The sequence below is a fragment of the Pristiophorus japonicus genome, chromosome 2, assembly GCF_044704955.1.
Source record: "Pristiophorus japonicus isolate sPriJap1 chromosome 2, sPriJap1.hap1, whole genome shotgun sequence".
Lineage (NCBI taxonomy): Eukaryota > Metazoa > Chordata > Chondrichthyes > Pristiophoridae > Pristiophorus > Pristiophorus japonicus.
In genome coordinates, this window is record NC_091978.1 from 373,562,326 (window position 1) to 373,586,060 (window position 23,735).

The window sequence follows — 23,735 nt, forward strand, 5'->3', positions numbered from 1 at the left end:
CAAGGGGCTATAGGAGGGGAGGAACTTAACACAATCACAATCACTAAGGAGGTGGTACTCAGTAAGATAATGGGACTAAAAGCAGATAAATCCCCTGGACCTGATGGCTTGTATCCTAGGATCTTAAGAGAAGTAGCGGCAGGGATAGTGGATGCATTGGTTGTAATTTACCAACATTTCCTGGATTCTGGGGAGGTCCCAGCAGATTGGAAAACTGTAAATGTAACGCCCCTATTTAAAAAAAGGTGCCGACAAAAAGCAGGAAACTATAGACCAGTTAGCCTAACATCTATGGTTGGGAAAATGTTGGAGTCCATTATTAAAGAAGCAGTGGCAGGACATTTGGAAAAGCATAATTCGGTCAGGCAGTGTCAGCATGGATTTATGAAGGGGAAGTCACGTTTGACAAATTTGCTGTAACAAACATCTTCGAGGATGTAACGAACAGGGTGGATAAAGGGGAACCAGTGGATGTGGTGTATTTGGACTTCCAGAAGGCATTGACAAGGTGCCACATAAAAGGTTACTGCACAAGATAAAAGTTCACGGGGTTGGGGGTAATATATTAGCATGGATAGAGGATTGGTTAACTAACAGAAAACAGAGAGTCGGGATAAATGGTTCATTCTCTGGTTGGCAATCAGTAACTAGTGGGGTGCCACAGGGATCAGTGCTGGGACCCCAACTATTTACAATCTATATTAATGACTTGGAAGAAGGGATTGAGTGTAACGTAGCCAAGTTTGCTGACGATACAAAGATGGGAGGAAAAGCAATGTGTGAGGAGGACACAAAAAATCTGCAAAAGGACATAGACAGGCTAAGTGAGTGGGCAAAAATTTGGCAGATAGAGTATAATGTTGAAAAGTGTGAGCACTTTGGCAGGAAAAAATGGAGAAAGATTGCAAAGTGCCGCAGTACAGCGGGACCTGGGGGTACTTGTGCATGAAACACAAAAGGATAGTATGCAGCTACAGCAAGTGATCAGGAAGGCCAATGGAATCTTGGCCTTTATTGCAAAGGGGATGGAGTTTAAAAGCAGGGAAATCTTGCTACAGTTATACAGGGTATTGGTGAGGCCACACCTGAAATACTGCGTGCAGTTTTGGTTTCCATATTTACGAAAGGATATACTTACTTTGGAGGCAGTTCAGAGAAGGTTCACTTGGTTGATTCCGGGGATGAGGGGATTGACTTATGAGGAAAGGTTGAGTAGGTTGGGCCTCTACTCATTGTAATTCAGAAGAATGAGAGGTGATCTTATCGAAGCGTATAAGATTATGAGGGGGCTTGACAAGGTGGATGCAGAGAGGATGTTTCCACTGATTGGGGAGTCTAGAACTAGAGGGCATGACCTTAGAATAAGGGGCCGCCCATTTAAAACAGAGATGAGGAGAAATTTCTTCTCTCATCGAAGGTTGTAAAACTGTGGAATTCACTGCCTCAAGAGAGCTGTGGAAGCTGGGACATTGAATAAATTTAAGACAGAAATAGACAGTTTCTTAAACGATAAGGGGATAAGGGGTTATGGGGAGCGGGCAGGGAAGTGAAGCTGAGTCCATGATCAGATCAGCCATGATCTTATTGAATGGCTGAGCAGGCTCGAGGTGCTGAATGGCCTACTCCTGTTCCTATTTCTTATGTGATTATGAGGTTGGCTTGGATGAAGGCGGCCAGTTTGATCTGTGAACCTTACTGTCTTCCAGCTACAACATAGGGATAAGGAAGGGCAAGACATTATCTTGCTTAATTCTGAGAAAGTAACACTGTAGCACAAGAATTGTCACAAAAGTTAGACAACTTGTCTAACTTTTATTTGAAAAACAAATTTTGTGAGTAGCTAGTTGTTAGAGAACTAAATGCAGCATGTGCTTAGAAGATTTGAAGTTTGTGAATATTCGTCTGGGAACAGCTGCCTCATGATTATGGTCTCTGAAGAGTAAACACAAGTATAGTGTTTCAAAATAGCTACCCTTGCTCTAATTACTTAAAAAATAATACTGACAAAATAACAAATGGGTTCCACACCTAGTTTATTTTCAGCAGTAATACCTGCCTGTCCTCTTTTATTAATATGGTTAACATAATGTTTGTAATATTCTTATTTTACAATATCTTCAAAAATTATAAAAACCCAACTGTGTCTCCTTACCTGATCCCTGCTAGGGAAGTATCGAAGGAACAATCCAATAGCAGCTCCTGCTGCTATGCCAATGAGAACTTCAAGAAATCCCCGGAGTATATTGGAAATCATTGAACCTTCAGAAACAAGTGGGATTTAATTTGTTCAGTTCCAAATGAAATTATACACTGAGAAAACCAAAATTAAGAGCAACACCAGCCATATGATTGGCACTTTTAAGACTATATTACCTTGTCTTACCGTATACATTGTGCAATATAATTTTCTTTGGAACATGTAATCTATAAACATACTTTCCTTTTCAGTTGAGTTTAGTTAAAAACAATGTTATCATGGTATTGTTAAACATTACTAGAGAACAGCAGAGAGGAGCCCAAGCCTTGCTCTTTGGATTCCATGGCATTTCAAACATGATATTTTCTCTAAATATTAATTGCGTTAATTTAGTGGAAGGCGCGTCTCAATTTTACCCCCATCTGCTTAAATTAAACTCAGAAATTGTGGTGTTCTATGGAAAATACTCTGTTAAAAAATTACAAAATGCAATCAACTTCCACATTTTTTTGTTTAAACATGTACAGGTATTGCAAAACTGACGGAGGACTAACCCAGCTCAGCACTGCAGGGAGCTCAATGACTTCAGGGGACACAATAAGCCAAGGTGTTTTTCAGCTATGTATATTAGTTTTGGTTCATCACACTCACAGGCTTAACAACTCTCACTTGTTTCCTTGATGACACTGCATTCAGTCAAACAATAGGTACCATAAGATTGATTATAATTCTTTGTAACCATTTGATTTTTCAAATCTGTAATGCATGTCTCTCAAGGCGCATCCATACTGCAACTGGAGTGGATTTGCTTCCCACCGACATCGCACTTGCAGCCTCAATCTGGAGTCAGGATACAAGGTGACAATGGCACAAAGCACAACAAGACTCCCTGGAGGGAAAAAACTTGCTCTGCATTGCTTTGGAGTCAGTTCGGGCCTTAACATCCAGTTTACATTACACAGGTTCAGCATTGATGTGGAGCTGAAATTATTTCACACCAAAGCCAAACATGTAGTGTGAATGTGCCCTCTCTGCCCCAGAGGACTGCAGATGCTCAGTCGATGAGTATATTCAAGACTGAGATCTAGAGATTTCTGGGCACAAAGGGAACCAAGGGATATGGAGATCGGGCGGGGAAGTGGAGTTGATGTAGAAGTTCAGCCATGACCTTATAGAATGGCAGAGCAGGCTGGAGACGCCGTATAGCCTACTTCTGCTCCCATTTCTCATGTACATATCTTGTGTAACATACAGAGATCAGAATTAACAAGGCGACACTGCCATTCATTCAAAAGTGTTTCCACTCTGCGATAAGTAATCTACCATGTGCTACAACACAAAGTATTAGCGGCAGTATCTGTTTTCAGATTTGAAGCCAGTTGGCAACCCTAATTTGTGGAGGTTAAGTTTTTTTGAGAGCATCAAATTATTTTCTTTTTCTTTCTCAGGTCTTACAAGGAATTCTCCTAGTGTCCTAGCAACATTCATCTCTCAACTAACACCAAAACATTTTTATGTTTCTGGGACCATGCTGTGCTCAAAACTGACTGCGCATTGGCCTTCATAACAATATTGATTATACTTCAAACGTAATTCATCGGCTGTGAACATTTTGGTTAGTCCTGAGGGCACGAGAGGCTCAATATAAATACAAGTTCTTTTGTTTTCAAGACACGTGTCGGTTCTCCCATGGTGAGGAAAGGAACTGCTGTGATCGATGCGATCCTGTGCTACTGGAGAGAGAGCAGACGGGACATCAGTTTAACGTCTCATCCGAAAGACGGTATCTCCCACAGTGCGGTGCTCCCTCTGTACTGCCCCTCCGACAGTGCGGCACTCCCTTTATACTGCCCCTCCGACAATGCGGCCCTCCCTCAGCACTGCACTGGGAGTGTCAGCCTAGATTTGTGCTCAAGTCCCTGGAGTGAGACTTGAACCCACAACCGTCTGACCCAGAAGCGAGAGGGTGCTGCCCACTGAGCCACGGCTGACTCAGCTAAGGAGGAACTGAAGGATATCCTTATTAGGCGGGAAATTGTGTTAGGGAAATTGATGGGATTGAAGGCCGATAAATCCCCAGGGCCTGATAGTCTGCATCCCAGAGTACTTAAGGAAGTGGCCCTAGAAATAGTGGATGCATTGGTGATCATTTTCCAACAGTCTATCGACTCTGGATCAGTTCCTATGGACTGGAGGGTAGCTAATGTAACACAACTTTTTTAAAAGGGAGAGAGCGAGCAAGCGGGTAATTATAGACCGGTTAGCCTGACATCAGTAGTGGGGAAAATATTGGAATCAATTATTAAAGATGAAATAGCAGAACATTTGGAAAGCAGTGACAGGATTGGCCCAAGTCAGCATGGATTTATGAAGGGGAAATCATGCTTGACAAATCTTCTGGAATTTTTTGAGAATGTAACTAGTAGAGTGGACAAGGGAGAACCAGTGGATGTGGTGTATTTGGACTTTCAAAAGGCTTTTGACAAGGTCTCACACAAGAGATCGGTGTGCAAAATCAAAGCACATGGTATTGGGGGTAATATACTGACGTGGATAGAGAACTGGTTGGCAGACAGGAAGCAGAGAGTCGGGATAAATGGGTCCTTTTCAGAATGGCAGGCAATGACTAGTGGAGTGCCACAGGGCTCAGTGCTGGGACCCCAGCTCTTTATAATATACATCAATGATTTGGATGAAGGAATTGAGTGTAATATCTCCAAGTTTGCAGATGACACTAAACTGGGTGGCAGTGTGAGCTGTGAGGGGGATGCTAGGAGGCTGCAGGGTGACTTATTTAGGTAAGTGGGCAAATGCATGGCAGATGCAGTATAATGTGGATAAATGTGAGGTTATCCACTTTGGGGGCAAAAACGCAAAGATAGAATATTATCTGAATGGCGGCAGATAGGAAAAGGGGAGGCGCAACGAGACCTGGGTGTCATGGTTTATCAGTCAGTGAAAGTTGGCATGCAGGTACAGCAGGTGGTGAAGAAGCAAATGGTATGTTGCCCTTCATAGCTAGGGGATTTGAGTATAGGAGCAGGGAGGTCTTACTGTAGTTGTACAGGGCCTTGATGAGGCCTCACCTGGAATATTGTGTATAGTTTTGGTCTCCTAATCTGAGGAAGGACGTTCTTGCTATTGAGGGAGGGTAGCAAAGATTCATCAGACTGATTCCCGGGATGACAGCACTGACATATGAGGAGAGACTGGATCGACTGGGCCTGTATTCACTAGAGGAAGGATGAGAGGGGATCTCATAGAAACTTATAAAATTCTGACGGGACTGGACAGGTTAGATGCAGGAAAAATGTTCCCGATATTGGGGAAGTCCAGAACCAGGGGTCACAGTCTAAAGATAAGGGGTAAGCCATATAGGACCGAGATGAGGAGAAACTTTTTCACCCAGAAAGTTGTGAACCTGTGGAATTCTCTGCCACAGAAAGTTGTTGAGTCCAGTTCGTTGGACATATTCAAAAGGGAGTTAGATGTGGCCCTTACGGCTAAAGGGATCAGAGGGTATGGAGAGAAGGTAGGGGTGGGGTACTGAGGTGTATGATCAGCCATGATCATATTGAATGGCGGTGCAGTCTCGAAGGGCTGAATGGCCTACTCCTGCACCTATTTTCTATGTTTCTGTTTCTATGTTTCTAAACTTTGATTGAACCATAATGGAAAAAATAGAAGCATTGCAAAAAAAAAGCAGCAGGAAGCAAAAATCTGTCAGTTCCAGTTTTAAAAATAGATACTGCAAGCAGCATTGAAACCTAGAAGTGCCTATTTTGAACAGGCGAGCAGAACACAGGAAGCACACTGCATTTGTTGTGGGACTATTTTAGGGGGCCAGAAGGCTCATAGATGCTTGCCTCAAAAAAATCTTTCCCAGTCGAATTGAGAGTTTGCATCACCTGTGATTGGGCTCATCACTCAGATTACATGCCGTTTGTGCACTAGGTACAAAGGGCCATTGCCTAACTGCGACATTGGGAAGTCAGCCCTGTTCCCAAGAACTGTTTCCTAATATTCTCCTCGCGTTTCATTCTATTTAGTTTGGTCAGTTCTTCAGTTGGGTACAGACATACAGGCTGTGAGATGTCTCTGAAACCTACTGTAGTGGCAGCTGTATTTGTGGGGTCCAAACACTCTTTTCATTCCTGTGAATGGCTGATCATCTAATGTAGAAGGATGTATTTAATGTCCTTTGTTTTGATGTAAGCAAATGGCATGTTGGCCTTCATAGCGAGGGGATTTGAGTACAGGGGCAGGGAGGTGTTGCTACAATTGTACAGGGCCTTGGTGAGGCCACACCTGGAGTATTGTGTACAGTTTTGGTCTCGTAACCTGAGGAAGGACATTCTTGCTATTGAGGGAGTGCAGCGAAGGTTCACCAGACTGATTCCCGGGATGGCGGGACTGACCTATCAAGAAAGACTGGATCAACTGGGCTTGTATTCACTGGAGTTCAGAAGAATGAGAGGGGACCTCATAGAAACGTTTAAAATTCTGATGGGGTTAGACAGGTTAGATGCAGGAAGAATGTTCCCAATGTTGGGGAAGTCCAGAACCAGGGGACACAGTCTAAGGATAAGGGGGAAGCCATTTAGGACCGAGATGAGGAGGAATTTCTTCACCCAGAGAGTGGTGAACCTGTGGAATTCTCTACCACAGAAAGTTGTTGAGGCCAATTCACTAAATATATTCAAAAATGAGTTCGATGAAGTCCTTACTACTAGGGGAATCAAGGGGTATGGTGAGAAAGCAGGAATGGGGTACTGAAGTTGCATGTTCAGCCATGAACTCATTGAATGGCGGTGCAGGCTAGAAGGGCCGAATGGCCTACTCCTGCACCTATTTTCTATGTTTCTATGTTTCTATGTTGAACAGTACATCTGAGGCTGATTTCCTCCCCTCCAGCCATCATTCGAAACCTGGCATACTATGATAGCAAGGATGCAAGAAGCTATGCAAGATGTAAGCACTATAAAAACATAAGAACACAAGAAATAGGAGCAGGAGTCAGCTCTGCCATTTAATACGATCATGGCTGATCCGATCATGGACTCAGCTCCACTTCCCTGCCCGCTCCCCATAACCCCTTATTCCCCTATCGTTTAAGAAACTGTCTATTTCTGTCTTAAATTTATTCAATGTCCCAGCTTCCACAGCTCTCTGACACAGTGAATTCCACAGAATTCACACCCTCTGAGAGAAGAAATTCCTCCTCATCTCAGTTTTAAATGGGTGGCCCCTTATTCTAAGATTATGCCCTCTAGTTCTCATCTCCCTCATCAGTGGAAACAGCCTCTCTGCATTCACCTTGTCAAGCCCCCTCATAATCTTATACGTTTCAATAAGATCACCTCTCATTCTTCTGAATTCCAATGAGTGGAGGCCCAACCTCCTCAACCTTTCCTCATAAGTCAACCCCCTCATCTCCGGAATCAACCGAGTGAACCTTCTCTGAACTGCCTCCAAAGCAAGTATATCCTTTCGTAAATATGGAAACCAAAACGGCATGCAGTATTCCAGGTGTGGCCTCACCAATACCCTTTATAACTGTAGCAAGACTTCCCTGCTTTTATACTCCATCCCCTTTGCAATAAAGGCCAAGATTCTATTGGCCTTCCTGATCACTTGCTGTACCTGCATATCCTTTTGTGTTTCATGCACAAGTACCCCCAGGTCCATTGTACTGCAGCACTTTGCAATCTTTCTCCATTTAAATAATAGTTTAGTTAGTTTTATGTTGAGCTGCACAGAAGGAACTTTAGATATTCTGAAGGGACTAGGAAAGTCTGTAATTATTGTAATGCCCCAGGTGGGCAGAGGAAATGTTTCAAGGACACCCTCAAAGCCTCCCTGATAAAGTGCAACATCCCCACCGTCATCTGGGAATCCCTAGCCCAAGACTGCCCTAAGTGGAGGAAGAGCATCCGGGAGGGCGCTGAACACCTCGAGTCTCGTCGCCGAGAGCATGCAGAAAACAAGCACAGGCAGCGGAAGGAGCGTGTGGCAAACCTGTCCCACCCACCCTTTCCCTCAACCACTGTCTGTCCCACCTGTGACAGGGACTGTAATTCCCGTATTGGACTGTACAGTCACCTGAAAACTCACTTTTAGAGTGGAAGCAAGTCTTCCTCAATTTTGAGGGACTGCCGATGATGATGACAGTTTGTATTTAATATGTTCATTTACCTATTTACTGTTCAATAAATCTGACTAGTATTTGTAGTCTAAATCAAGGTTTGATCAGAGTGCTTATTCTTCCCATCAAAGAAGTAGAAACATGGTTACAGAGATTGTCTATTTGACTGTGGGCTTGCTACATTTAGCTAGATATTGGGCAAGTACAGACAGACTAGGGAGTGCAGGCTTGCTTATGGGAGTAGTGTGTGATGCTGAACTTCAGGAAAATATCTTGTGTACAAATCCAAAAAAGCCTAACATTAAGCCATGCACTCTTGTAGGCAAGTGACCAATCAAAGGCTTCTACTGCTGCTGATCTTCAGTCAGTTGCTGGGAAGCACTTGACATTGGTTAGACTGAATTAGAATAGTGTCCCGATTTGGGCGCCTTATTTTAGGAAGGAGGCCATGCAGAACAAATATCAGGGATGAGAGGCTTTAGTTAGGTTTCTCTCTCCACAGATGCTGCCTGACCTGATGAGTGTTTACAGCATTTTCTGTTTTTATTTCAGATTTCTAGTATCCACAGTATCTTCCTTTTATATTAAAGAAACTGGGGTTCATCAGAACAAAAAGATTAAAAGAACTAATAGCTTTATTAAAATTAGATCTTGCTGAAGTAAATCAGCAATATTAAATCACTGGTCAGTCAGTCAGTAACAAAAGGGCATAAAATTAAGACCGTTATCAAAAGAAGGAAGAACAAGGTAGGAGAATGTTTTTAAATTATTTTTATTATTCCTCATCTTTTTGTTTTTAAATCCCTCCATGGCCTCACCCCTCCCTATTTCTGTAACCTCCTCCAACCCTACAACCCTCCGCGATCACTGCACTCCTCCAATGCTGACATCTTGCGAATTCCCAATTTTAATCACTCCCACCACTGGCAGAAGTGCTTCCAGCTGCCTTGGTCCTTATCTCTGGAATTCAGTTCAAGCATAATGTCCTTCCTCTTATATTCTATGCCTCGATGAATAAAGGTAAGTATTCCGTATGCCTTCTTAACCACCTTATCTACCTGGCCTGCTACCTTCAGGAATCTGTACTCCAAGATCCTTTTGTTCCTCTACACTTTTCAGTGTCGTTCCATTTAATGTGTATTCCCTTGCCTTGTTAGACCTCCCCAAATGCATTACGTCACAATTATCCAGACTGAATTCCATTTGCCACTGTTCTGCCCAGCTGACCAGTACATTGATATTTTCCTGCAGTCTGCAGCTTTCTGCTTCGTTATCAACCACACGGCCTATTTTAGTGTAATCTGCAAACTTCTTAATCATACCCCCAACATTCAAGTCCAAGTCATTGATATATAACACAAAAAGCAAGGGAGCCAGTACTGAGCCCTGCGAAATCGCACTGGATACAGCCTTCCAGTCACAAAAACACCCATCAACCATTACCCTTTGCTTCCTGCCTCTGAGCCAATTTTGGATCCAACTTGCCACTTTGTCCTGGATCCCATGGGCTTTTACTTTCGTGGCCAGTCTGCCATGTGGGACCTTATCAAAAGCTTTGATAAAATCCATATACACTACATCATACACACTGCCCTCATCGACCCTCCTGGTTACTTCCCCAAAAAATTCAATTAAGTTAGTCAGACACGATCTTCCCTTAACAAATCCATGCTGACTGTCCTTGATTAATCCCTGGCTTTCCAAATGAAGATTTATCCTGTCCCTCAGGAATTTTTCCAATAATTTTCCCACCACTGAGGTTAGGCTGACTGGCCTGTAATTATTCGGTCTATCCCTTTCTCCCTTTTTAAACAAAGGTACAACATTAGCAGTCCTCCAGTCTTCCGGCACCACACCTGTAGCCAGAGAGGACTGGAAAATGATGGTCAGAGCCTCTGTTATTTCCTCTTTTGCTTCTTTTAACAGCCTGAGATACATTTTATCCGGGCCTGAGGACTTATCCACTTTCCAAGCTGCTAAGCCCCTTAATACTTTCTCTCTCACTTTGTTTATCTCATCTAATATTTCTAATACTTTAAAAATATTTTTTAATGGGTATGGGTAAAGTCCAATTAATGGCAAACCTCCTACACTGTAGGAACTGTTCCAGTTTTCACCGGTTCTCAGGAATCATTTTTTTGTCATAACATCATGAGACGTTCTCATGCTTCTACGTGAACCCCTGCTCTTGCCCTGCCAGACCTGCACAATTATATAAAAACAACTTCCTCAAAACTCCCTCATCACAAACAATGGCCACCCAGCAAGAACGGAGGGGAGGCATAATGGTGCACGAGCAATGATATCCTTTGAAGAGTAACAAAAACCTGACAAGAGTTGAAAGTCTTAGTTGCGTCATTTAGGCATCCCTTGCACATTGTAGGAGTCATACCAAAGTAGGACGCATTTAGGTGCCCCACCCCGCCCCCCACACCTGAATTGCCCGAAACTCCACTGCAAAGTGCATCTGTCAGAAACAGCTAGCTGTTGGCCAGATTTGAACAGCATTGTCTGGTAAATGTGTGAAAGGTTTTCCACATATATGAGGGGAGGGGAACCTGATGAAGAGAAGCCCATAGAGTAGCCATGCAATGAGTGATAAAGCCCTTAACCAAATCCATGGCATTTTTACCAATAACTGTACAATGGAGAAGACCTTGCATTAGTCATTTCTCCAAACATTGCTTCGTCATTGACTTATCCAAGGTCATCTTTCCGTATGACACAAATAACTGCCAGGACTTCATATAGTTTGTGTGCCTCAGCAGAGGCTTCGAGGGAGCCTAATTAAGCCAATTTCAGCCTATTCAAAATAGTTCAAACTGCAATAAGAAATGAAGGTGTCGAAGTTGGTCCAATGTGAAAGTAGTAAAAATATCTCAGTGGGTGAAAACAATTTAAGCATCTCGAATCAAAAATCAGAACTGGAAAAAAAATGATCTAACACAATCTAAGATTTGACAGGTGTAAACAGTGCCAAGTTCTTTGGGGACTCAGTTAATACTGAAGTTCCAGAAACGTATAAGATTATGAGGGGGCTTGACAAGGTGGATGCAGAGAGGATGTTTCCATTGATAGGGGAGACTAGAACTAGAAGGATCTTAGAATAAGGGGCCACCCATTTAAAACAGAGATGAGGAGAAATTTCTTCTCTCAGAGGGTTGTAAATCTTTGGAATTCGCTGCCTCAGAGAGCTGTGGAAGCTGGGGCATTGAATAAATTTAAGACAGAAATCGACAGTTTCTTGAGCGATAAGGGGATAAGGGGTTATGGGGAGCGAGCGGGGAAGTGGAGCTGAGTCCATGATCAGATCAGCCATGATCTTATAGAATGGCGGAGCAGGCTCGAGGGGCCGTATGGCCGACTCCTGTTCATATTTCTTATGTTCTTATGTACTGCTGCTGTAAATTCATAGAATCATAGAGGTTTACGGCACAGATGGAGGCAATTTGGCCCATCCTGTCTGTGCCGGTAACTCTACAAGTAACTCTCCAATCTCACAGCCTTGTACAAGCTGTACAGTATCAGTGTCTTCACTAATGTCCTTAAATATAGTTATGACAAATATATATACATTTCATAAAGGGACAAATGGCAGAATGGTGTTGAGTTGGCACACTATCTTTTCAGCTTTGTGATCTGGGATTGAATCCAGATCCATGAAATGTCTCCTCTTTCTCCACTGGCTGAAAAGATTCCATGTGAAATGAGTGTGGGCTATCTCAACTCTGTTCCTAATGAATATAGAGACTCAGTACAAAACTGCCCCAAAATCAGCAATGTCACTCAACAGGGAAAGGCTAATGTTGGAAATGAAAACATCGCACTAGTGCAGTATGGAGTGCTCTGGCACATAATTGGGGAACAGTAGAGGAGGTTTTACTCTGCAGGTGACTACACCTGACCAGAGAATATTTAGTGTCAGCTCCGAGTGCCTGAAAGGGAAATTGTTCCATTCCCTACTAACATTAACACCAAAAGTAAAAATGGATATTACAAGATATCTTTCTTAGGTCTGAGAAACAGGATTAGGACAGTTTTGTAAAGGAACTACAGGGACAGTTGTAATTCCACAAATTTACAAGCTATCCTTTTCTACTATTTGTGGAAGTAAAACCGTTCAGCGCAGTATTTCAGAGCCATTCTATGTCAAATCATCAGGAACAAGTGCTGCAATGCACCACCAAAAGTGTCAGACAGACAATATTAGTGCATACTGCTAACATCTTGGGCTAGAAACTGATCAAAGGCCGCCACTGCCCATTTACTGCCAAAAATACCGCTAAAATTCTGTAATTAACGCCGGCGGAAAATTGATAAAAAAATAGAAAAACGCCCGGCGGGAAAAATGGGCGTGGCATGTGGATTCTCGGCGGTCCTGGTCAAATTAGGTCCGAGGCTAGAGTCGGCCTTGGGAGGGGGGGAAAACACGAAAAATATTTTTACAAAAAATTAAAAATTTAAAAATAAAACATCGGGAACATTCAGAGGACCCTTTTCCACTGAATCGTTGCAAAATTTTTTTTTAAACTGTTGGTCCGACTAGGTGGTTTCACCGCTCCCACCAAACTCAGGCGGAAGCAGTTTTCCCAGCGTTGCACACCGGCGGTCCGCTCCCCAGCAGTATTTTGAAACCGTCGGCGGAAGACTGCAATGAATTTCCCAACGAATGAAAGACTGCCCAAAACAAGGAAATACCACTGAAAAACCCGGCGGGAGCCTGATCAATTTCTAGCCCCTTGTACTTTACCAAGATCATAATCAAAACAAATGATTGTCAGTTGAGCAGCCTTGGCTCCAATACCATACAATATACCTGCACTAAAAGATGCATGCATGAAAAGAGTTTTTTTACATCTGTGTCACAGTCTTTTTGAATAAAAAACACACAAAACCAATTAGATCGAAATGCACTAGAAAAATGAAGTGTAACCATTAGCAAAGTAAGTTTCAAAGATAAGATTGCATCTGTCAAAATGTGGAGCACCGAAGGTTTTTCAGTAAATTTAACATGATGGCGAAGAATTTTGTTATTCCCAATAAATCAGAAGTTCTCGACCAGGGGTGTCCAAGCTTTGTGTCTTTGTGGGCCACACAGACCTGTACCATGGAGCCTCAGAGGGCACATATAAAATGTTTAAATCAGTGCACCCATTCATTTGCACGTGCCTCAAGCTTCTGATACTAGCCCAGTGTTCTGATTTAGAATATATCCACCAATGAAGCACCAGTGCTAAAAACATTTCTCAATTTCCAGTTTACAAAAAAAAATTGAATAAAGGTCATACAGGGTACTAGCAAATTGAAAAGAATATCAGCACAATGACTGAATCGCCTGGGGTCTGACAGCCAGCTTGCCAGAGTTTGGGGGCTGCTTGTGGCCCATGGGCAGCAGTTTGAATGACCCTGTTCCAGATCAAAGCATACCTGATGAAAAGGCGATCCCAAGACATGTGTTGAAGCCTGTAATAGCCAGGATATCATCGAAGCTGCCTGCAGCCATCAGCAGCGTTGGAATTCCCTTCTCAACACCATAGCGTTCTTTCTGAAGGAGCAGCATGCAGGGGACCACTACAGCAGGTGATACTGCACCTATCACAAACCTGGCAACAGGGAAATTGCAGAATGCAGAAGGGTAACAAGTTAAACACATATTATGAAGACTAAAGTAATGTGAAATTGCAGGGGAAGAGAGTAATGATCTGAGAAACTGATTTATTTTTAGTAAGGCTCTAAGCTTTTACTTCTGTAATATATGTTTGATGTCACCTGAAAATAGAATTTAAGTTGCTGAATGAGATTAATGAGTTCCCTTACATTCTAGACAATCATTTTTTTATCTGAACTCACAACGATAGTAATAGATAATATGACAAGTTCAACTGGAGCACAAATCAAGGCTTTCAAAACGCTTGCACCTTAAGCTGGTATAATGCCACCCAAAATAAGAGAAGGTTCACTTGGTTGATTCCGGAGATGAGAGGGTTGACTTATGAAGATAGGTTGGGCCTATACTCATTGGAGTTCAGAAGAATGAGAGGTGATCTTATCGAAACATATAAGATAATGAGGGGGCTCGACAAGGTGGATGCAGAGAGGATATTTCCACATACAGGAAACTAAAACTAGGGGACACAGTCTCAGAATAAGGGACCGCCCATTTAAAACTGAGATGAGGAGGAATTTCTTCTCTCATAGGGTTGTGAATCTGTGGAATTCTCTGCCCCAGAGAGCTGTGGGGGCTGGGTCATTGAATATATTTAAGGCGGAGATAGACAGATTTTTGAGCGATAAGGGAATAAAGGGTTATGGGGAGCGGACAGGAAAGTGTAGCTGAGTCCATGATCAGATCAGCCATGATCGTATTAAATGGTGGAGCAGGCTCGAGGGGCCATATGGCCGACTCCTGCTCCTATTACTTATGTTATGTTCTTAAGTAGGCATGGATTTTCCTCCAGAAATCTGCCCATTCTTGGCAGGTTCCAGGGCATTGCTTCACTGAGCCCCCTCCCCAAAACTGGACTAACCTTTTCCTCCCCCCACTCCCCATTGTGTGGAAGTCCTCCTCGGTTCCGAGGGACTGCCTATGATTGGTGTAAATAACCATGGGGAGGTGGGGCTTTGGACCCTTGCCAATTTCCCTTCCTTCTGGCCTCTGAATCACCTGGCCAAGAGCAGAAGAAATGAGGCAGGAGAACTGGTTTGAGGGTTAACAGATGGATCCCTATCCCTCTTCCACACCTTCCAAATGGCTCTGTTATTGATGCTGGGAAAATTCAAAGTCCTTTCAATTTTAATGCAGTTGTCTTTAGGGATCTTCTATGCCCTTCAACACTGGATGCACCGATTTCAGTAAAAATGTATTATCACTTAATTGCTATAAAATATCTTAATTAAAAAAATAATAATGGCAGTAAATTTGATTCCGTATGGAGCTCCATCATCTTTCCCTCCCAGTGGCAGACTCCCTCTGAAAAGAGAGAGATACTACTGGGAACCTGCCCTGCCTATGTAAGGTGTCCTGACCCAAGAAGAGAGTCAGAGTTAATAAAATGGAAATACTCAGCAGGTTAGAGAGCATCTGTGGTGAGAGAAACAAGTTAATGTTTCAGGTCGATGATCCTTTGTCAGAGCTGGAAAAAGTTAGAGATCTAGCAGGGTTTTAAGCAAGTGTAGGGGCAGGGAAAGTGGGAGGGGAGGAAAGAGCAAAAAGGAAGGTCTGTGATAGGGTGGAAGGCAGGAGAGATTAGGAGACAAAAAGGAATGATGGTGCAAGGCAAAAGGAGATGGTAATGGGACAAGTTAAGAAACAAAAGATGAGTCTAGATAGGATGTAAATGGCAGAAGCATCAACAGTTGCCTTGGGAAAGAGAAAAAAAAAGAGAAAACAAATATGGGCAGAGGTTATGGTGTGAAATTCTTGAACTCGATGTTGAGTCCAGAAGGCTGTAAAGTGCCTAAACAAAAGATGAGGTGCTTTTGTAAGAGAGTCAGGATCACAGGTTAGGAACGGCGGGTGGAAGTCCTCCCGATACTGCCCCAGAGGAAAATCTAGGCTGTAATGTTAAGAATCAGCACCAAATGTATCCCATTTTATATATTCCTAATTAGTTTATTTCTTAGCTTTGCATTAATGAACACAAACCCATTTGGCAATTGTTTCTATTTCCTCTAGTCTACAACATTTTACGTCACATTCCCGTTACTGACTGCACGAGGTTTAGTTATTGTGTAGGCAACAATTGTCTCAACAGTATTTTCATTATAAACTCATTCCTCTTACTTGCTAAATTTCACTTACGTAAATAAAGCTATTTCAAAACGTAACTATACTTTTAAAATTAAACTGGAATATTAAATCTATTAAGTATTATACTGTACTCATTGGAGCTTAGAAGACAGAGGTGGCTTTATTGAAACATACAAGATTCTGAGAGGGCTTGACAGGGTGGATGCAGAGAGGATGTTTCCCCTCATGGGGGAATCTAGAACTAGGGGGCATAGTTTCAGAATAAGGGGTTGCCCATTTAAAACGGAAATGAGGAGGAATTTCTTCTCTTAGAGGGTCGTGAATCTTTGGAATTCTCTACCCCAGAGAGCTGTGGAGGCTGGGTCATTGAATATATTTAAGGCGGAGATAAGAAAGATTTTTGAACGATAATGGAATCCAGGGTTATGGGGAGCGGGCAGGGAAGTGGAGCCGAGTCCATGATCAGATCAGCCATGATCTTATTGAATGACGGAGCAGACTTGAGGGGCTGAATGGCTGACTCCTGCTCCTATTTATGATGTTCTTATGGCACGAGGAAAAATATTACTTGGTTCCTGTGTTTCTAATTACTTGTCATTTTGCTTATGGAAAAGAGAGAACTATCATATTAAATAATACCTTATTGGAATTATCTTAATTTTCCAAGTTATATATCAAATAAGAATTTTTATTAAAATACAACTGAAATCTAGAACAAGTTCCTGAAATTCTACATATTTGTCGTATCATATTTTTGTGTAACTATTGTCAGCTGTTCTTTCAATGAATGTGCTTACCCCAAGATAAAACTCCATGACCATGGCAGATGCAGTAGGTAGTGTCCAAGAACTGCACAAATACAAGCTTCACTAAGACAAGGGCCAAATGCCAGCCTGAGACACACTGCTTTCAGTTTTCGAAGAGCCTAATGATGAAAGTATCTCGTGTTAACGCAGGAGAAAAGAAAATCAACTCTCAACTGTATTAAAGACAATGGCCTCGATATTAACTCTCCCCACGACGGGCGGGAAGGGGTTGGGTTGAGGGAGGGCTTAAAAAGTAAAATCCGGATAATCCGACCCCAACCCACCATTTTTACGGTGCCGGATTTCAGGGCGTCAGAGTATCCTGCTGTGGAGAGGCGGGGAGCTCATTAGCATAAGCCAGATTTGAAATTAACTGACGCTGCATGGGTTTCCCGGTGGTCAGGAAACCTCAGTGAAACGCAGGGGGGAACTGCCGGCTGCCATGGGTAAGTGGCTCTTTGAGCAGTCCTCTTGGGCCAGGAGAAGCAAGAGTGCTCCCCCAGGACCCTCAAGGAATTCTTCGACTCCCCACCTCCCGTAATTAGTACACGGTCATCTTGTTCCCAATCTCAGATATACATTGACAATGCAAAATACAGGTTACTCCGAATTAAGGTTTTTAAATTCCAACTCAAATTTCCAAATTAACTGAAAGAAACCAGCAGAATGTTGAGGATACAGAAGTAAAATATCGTATCAGTATCGCTGATGGAAATTTGCTTATACATCCTACGAAAATAGGTGCATAGTACATGTTGATATTGCAGAATTCAAATTTAGCCCAGGCTTTAGGGAGAGGCTGAGACCTTTAAGTAAAAACTTTAATGAAGGGACTAAAGGACAAGATATTTTGATGGATAAATATAATCATGTTTTTGTGAAATATATAATATTTTGAATATTTTATTCTATTTAAGCATTAATTTGGGGCATTAAAAATATGTTACTGAAGGGGAAAAACAGCAGCTACACTTTTCCCCCTGATGAATTTTGAGAATTGTGGGAATCTGGTGGCCAAACTGTGCAATCCGGGATCACGTTGCAGAGTGACGAGATTACATAGGTGATTTAATAAGAACATAAGAATTAGGAACAGGAGTCGGCCATCTAGCCCCTCGAGCCTGCTCCGCCATTCAACAAGATCATGGCTGATCTGGCCGTGGACTCAGCTCCACTTACCCGCCCGCTCCCCGTAACCCTTAATCCCTTATTGGTTTTCCATTGTAAATGTGGATATAGAAAGAAAGGAAGACTTGGATTTACATAGCGTCTTTGACGACCACCGGACATCTCAAAGCACTTTACAGCCAATGAAGTACTTTTGGAGTATAGTCACTGTTGTAATGTAGGAAAGGCAGCAGTCAATTTACGTACAGCAAGCTCCCACACACAGCAATGTGATAATGACCAGATAATCTGTTTTAGTGATGTTGATTGAGGGATAAATATTGGTCCAGGACACCGGGAATAACCCTGTTCTTCTTCGAAATAGTGCCATGGGATCTTTTACATCCACCTGAAGGGGCAGACGGGCCCTCGGTTTAACGTCTCATCTGAAAGACGGCACCTCAAACAGTGCAGCACTCCCTCAGCACTGCATTGGAGAGTCAGCCTAGATTTTTGTGCTCAAGTCTCTGGAGTGGAACTTGAACCCACAACCTTTCGACTGAGAGGCGAATGTGCTGCCCACTGAGCCACTACCCGCTGACACGTGAATGTATAATGGGAAGCTGAGACAAAAACGAGACAACGAGAAGTCAAGTGGCGTAGACTGGACGTGCATACATATGCAATACATTATAGATATTGATAGAAATATAGATAGTTAATACAGCTTGATATTTTACGGTAGCATAGTGGTTATGGTAGTCCAGAGGCCTGAACTAATGATCCGGAGACAGGAGTTCAAATCCTTAGGAATTTAAATAAATAAAACTGGAATAAAAAGCTAGTAATGGTGATCATGAAACTACTGGATTGTCGTAAAACCCCATCTGGTTCACTAATGTCCTTAGGAAAGGAAACCTGCCGCCCTTACCCGGTCTAGCCGATATGTGACTCCGGACCTACAGCAATGTGGTTGAGTCTTAACTGCCCTTGAAATGGCCAAGTAAGCCACACTGTCACATTGTACCAAATTGCTATGACAAGGCTAGCTCTGTGGGAGCACCTTCACCACATGGACTGCAGCGGTTCAAGGCAACGGCTCGCCACCACCTTCTCACGAGCAATTAGGGATGGGCAATAAATGCCGGCCTTACCAGTGAGGCCCACATCCCGTGAACAAATACATTTTTTAAAAAGTACTTCACCTCATTTTGGGACTTAATTTTCAGAGGCAGGCACCACAGCACACATATCACATTTCAAGTTATGATTGGAACTGAAGTATTACATTGTACAGCACTATATTTTGATATTCACTGTATGTTATTAACAAATACAATACGCATTATAAATGTATATACAGTGAAATTTAAGAGAGAAACTATTTGCATACATGCCCAAGTATGGTGCACTGAGATACAGATAGATACACACACACCCTCTCACTCACAAGTGAATTAGGGTGATGGTAGCAATAGGATGGGAAGCTACATCCTTTAATTGTAGCAAAAGTTAATAAAGAAATTAAATAGAATGGAATAGGAAACCCAGGACTCAAAGTGGGGTCAGATTTTAAAATCAGCCGCAAGAGTTTGGACTTAAGTCAGAAGTGAAAGTTGCAATTGAAATAATCTACTGATTAATCTACTGGTGCTGTTATTGGGTTCAAATTGCTCCAATAAAAGAGAGGGCAGCCAGTAAAGAAACATACAAGGGAAGATAGGATATGCCTGGCCTACTTTTAGCCTCCAACAGGGACATAAATTGCCAAACTCATTCAGCAAATCCATTTCAAAGGGATCACCAGGATGGCTTGTGTGGGAAGCAAGAGTGCATGATATTGAGTTATATGCACTCAATGTAACTCAGTATCATACAGGCAAAAGTTAAAAGTACAAAATGATTAGCTCACATAGGAAGTGAAAGCATGGAGAAGGTATCTGGGCATAATCTCAGGCTTTAAATTAGCACAACCCTTCAAACCACAAAGTTTAGAAAGTACAATTCAGTTCTCTTTAGTAGGTAAGCAACAATTCTATCTGCTCTAAAAACAGAAAATGCTGGAAATCTCAGCGGGTCAGGTCACATCTCCACAGATGACCCGCTGAGATTTCCAGCATTTTCTGTTTTTATTTCCAATTCCAGAATCCGTAGTATTTTACTGTTGTCATTCTATCTGCTCTTTTGTCTAGTCATGGTATACCCTAATCCTATATATTTAATGCCATATACAAGTCGTTTAAGATTATAGTTAGTTAGTGCCAGAGCAATAGTGCTATTTACTATGCGATGGACACTGGTTACTTGTCAAGATTTGTTTTACATTGCATTATACAATATTGTATAACAATAAAAACAATACTTGCCCTTAAATGGCACCATATCACATTGATTTACTTCTGGGAAATAAAGTGGGACAAATTTTGGACCAAAGAATAGGAGAACAGTTGGAAAACAGCAATCATAACATAGTTAGGTTCAGTGCAAGAATAGAAAAGGATAATGAAGTCAAAAGATAAGGTTACTGGACTGGAAAAGGCAAAGTTTAATGAGCTAAAAAGAGATTTTTATTCCCAAATAACAGAGTTGTAAAGATAGCAAAGAGGATAAACATAGAAAATAGGTGCTGGAGTAGGCCATTCGGCCCTTCGAGCCTGCACCAACATTCAATAAGATCATGGCTGATCATTCCCTCAGTACCCCTTTCCTGCTTTCTCTCCATACCCCTTTAGCCGTAAGGTCCATATCTAACTCCCTCTTGAATATATCCAATGAACTTGCATCAACAACTCTCTGCGGCAGGGAATTCCACAGGTTAACAAGTCTGAGTGAAGAAGTTTCTCCTCATCTCAGTCCTAAATGGCCTACCCCTTATCTTTAGACTGTGACTCCTGGTTCTGGACTTCCCCAACATCGGGAACATTCTTCCCGCATCTAACCTGTCCAGTCCCATCAGAATCATACGTTTCTATGAGATCCCCTCTCATCCTTCTAAACTCCAGTGAATAAAGGCCCAGTTGATCCAGTCTCTTCTCATATGTCAGTCCTGCCATCCCTGGAATCAGTCTGGTGAACCTTCGCTGCACTCTCTCAATAGCAAGAACGTCCTTCCTCAGATTGGGAGACCAAAACTGAACACAATATACCAAGGCCCTGTACAAGTGCAGTAAGACCTCCCTGCTCCTATACTCAAATCCCCTCGCTATGAAGGCCAACATACCATTTGCCTTCTTCACCGCCTGCTGTAACTTTATGCCAACTTTCAATGACTGATGAACCATGACACCCAGGTCTCGTTGCACCTCCCCTTTACCTAATCTGCCGCCATTCAGATAATATTCTGTCTTCGTGTTTTTGCCCCCAAAATGGATAACCTCACATTTATCCACATTATACTGCATCTGCCATGCATTTCCCCACTCACCTAACCTGTCCAAGTCACCCTGCAGCCTCTTAGCGTCCTCCTCACAGCTCACACCGCCACCCAGTTTAGTGTCATCTGCAAACTCAATTCCTTCATCTAAATCATTAATGTATATTGTAAAGAGCTGGGGTCCCAGCACTGAGCCCTGCGGCACTCCACTAATCACTGCCTGTCATTCTGAAAAGGACCCGTTTATCCCGACTCTTTGCTTCCTGAATGCCAACCAGTTCTCCATCCACGTCAGTACATTACCCCCAATACCATGTGCTTTGATTTTGCACACCAATCTCTTGTGTGGGACCTTGTCAAAAGCCTTTTGAAAGTCCAAATACACCACATCCACTGGTTCTCCCTTTTCCACTCTGCTAGTTACATCCTCAAAAAATTCCAGAAGATTCATCAAGACTGATTTCCCTTTCATAAGTCCATGCTGACTTGGACCGATCCTGTCACTGCTTTCCAAATGCGCTGCTATTTCATCCTTAATGATTGATTCCAACATTTTCCCCACTACTGATGTTAGGCTAACCATTTTTTCCCGTTTTCTCTCTCCCTCCTTTTTTAAAAAGTGGTGTTACATTAGCTACCCTCCAGTCCATAGGAACTGACTCAGAGTCGATAGACTGTTGGAAAATGATCACCAATGCATCCACTATTTCTAGGGCCACCTCCTTAAGTACTCTGGGATGCAGACTATCAGGCCCCGGGGATTTATCGGCCTTCAATCCCATCAATTTCCCTAACACTATTTCCCGCCTAATAAGAATATCCTTCAGTTCCTCCTTCTCACTAGACCCACTATCCCCTCTCACATTCGGAAGGTGACTTGTGTCTTCCTTCGTGAAGACAGAACCGAATTATTTGTTCAATTGGTCTGCCATTTCTTTGTTCCCCATTATAAATTCACCTGAATCCGACTGCAAGGGACCTACGTTTGTCTTCACTAATCTTTTTCTCTTCACATATTTATAGAAGCTTTTGCAGTCAGTTTTTATGTTCCCTGCAAGCTTTCTCTTGTACTCTATTTTCCCCCTCTTAATTAAACCCTTAGTCCTGCTCTGTTGAATTCTAAATTTCTCCCAGTCGTCAGGTAGTGGATCAGCAGCGGAGAATTTTCGAATACAAGATAGATGGTGTTCAAAGTAGATTCATTTCGAGAAGGTAAAAGGGGATGCATCGAAGAATAGAGTTCTGTGGATAAATAGAGAAATTGAAACTAATCTGAAACTTAAAAGGGAAGCATACGATGAGACCGGGCTAACAATATTAAAGGCAATCTTAAGTGTATAAAGTGTAGTGAGGAGTGAAAGGGTTGTTGAAAAAGGCTAGATCATATAAAAGGAAATAGTAAGGGCTTTTAAATAAACATATTAAAAGTAAAAGAATAGTTAGAAAGAATAGGAATGAAGGTAGAATCTGGCTGTGGAGGATGAAAATATGGCAGAAATATTCTGTTACTTTGAATCCGTTTCTACAAATGATGGTGGAAGTGAGAATGTAGTTGTACAAGGAAGAGGAAAGGGGAACAATGGTTAGTCATAACTAGAAAGGAATTAAGATTTGTTGTTGTTTTGCAGAACCAATGGTGGGTTTCTGAGGGCATGCACCTTCGGCTCTCAAAGGAAGTCAGAGAAGAGACAGCAAAGGCTCTGACTATCATTTTTCAATCCTTCTCAGATATGTAAATTGTGCCAAAGAACTGGAGGGTAGTCAGTGTAATATTTCTGTTCAAGAAAGGAGAAAAAGATAAATTGGACAACTATCTACCGTTAGTCTAACATAAGTTAACTCAAATTTCATAACTCAAGATAAAATTAGAAATGCTTGACATAATTAAGGACAGCCAGCATGGAATCATTAAATGCATGTGTCTGACAAATGTAATATAATTTTTTTAAAGAAGTGGCTGTCTAGTTGGATTAAATTAATGAAGTAGATAATTTCTCGAAGGCATGTGATAAGGTGTCTCACAAGAGGCTGGTTACTAAACTCAGGGCTTGTAAGGTATACACAGTTGGTTGACAGATTTGAGGCAGAGTTAAAGTTAATAGATGATGCTTGTATTGGCGAAGGGTTGGAAGTGGTGTACTCCAGGGGTCAATGCTGGGTCCACATTTGTTCGCAATACATTGAGACGATTTGGACAAGGGCATTAGGAGCATGATATCAACATTTGCAAGCAACATAAGCATGCAAAAAAGATTGACTTTGCCCAAAGAGCTGTCCTTCATGTGTAAGGCCAAGCAGTGACCAGATTATGTGAGGATTAGGCATCACAGCTAAGCCTGGCCTCCTCTTCATTGAAG

At 42.3% G+C, this 23,735-nt stretch overlaps 1 protein-coding gene across 1 annotated transcript in view; it reads right to left on the bottom strand.

Moving 5' to 3' along the window:
• Positions 1–23,735, bottom strand: part of LOC139251091 (sodium/hydrogen exchanger 9B2-like) — a 157,969-nt gene that overhangs the window by 38,284 nt on the left and 95,950 nt on the right. The window contains exons 7-9 of the mRNA XM_070873154.1: positions 16,890–17,017; positions 13,770–13,945; positions 2,153–2,259 (exon numbers count right to left, since the gene is read on the bottom strand). Of these exons, the coding sequence (XP_070729255.1) occupies positions 2,153–2,259; positions 13,770–13,945; positions 16,890–17,017 (411 nt within the window). The remainder of the gene's footprint in view (positions 1–2,152; positions 2,260–13,769; positions 13,946–16,889; positions 17,018–23,735) is intronic.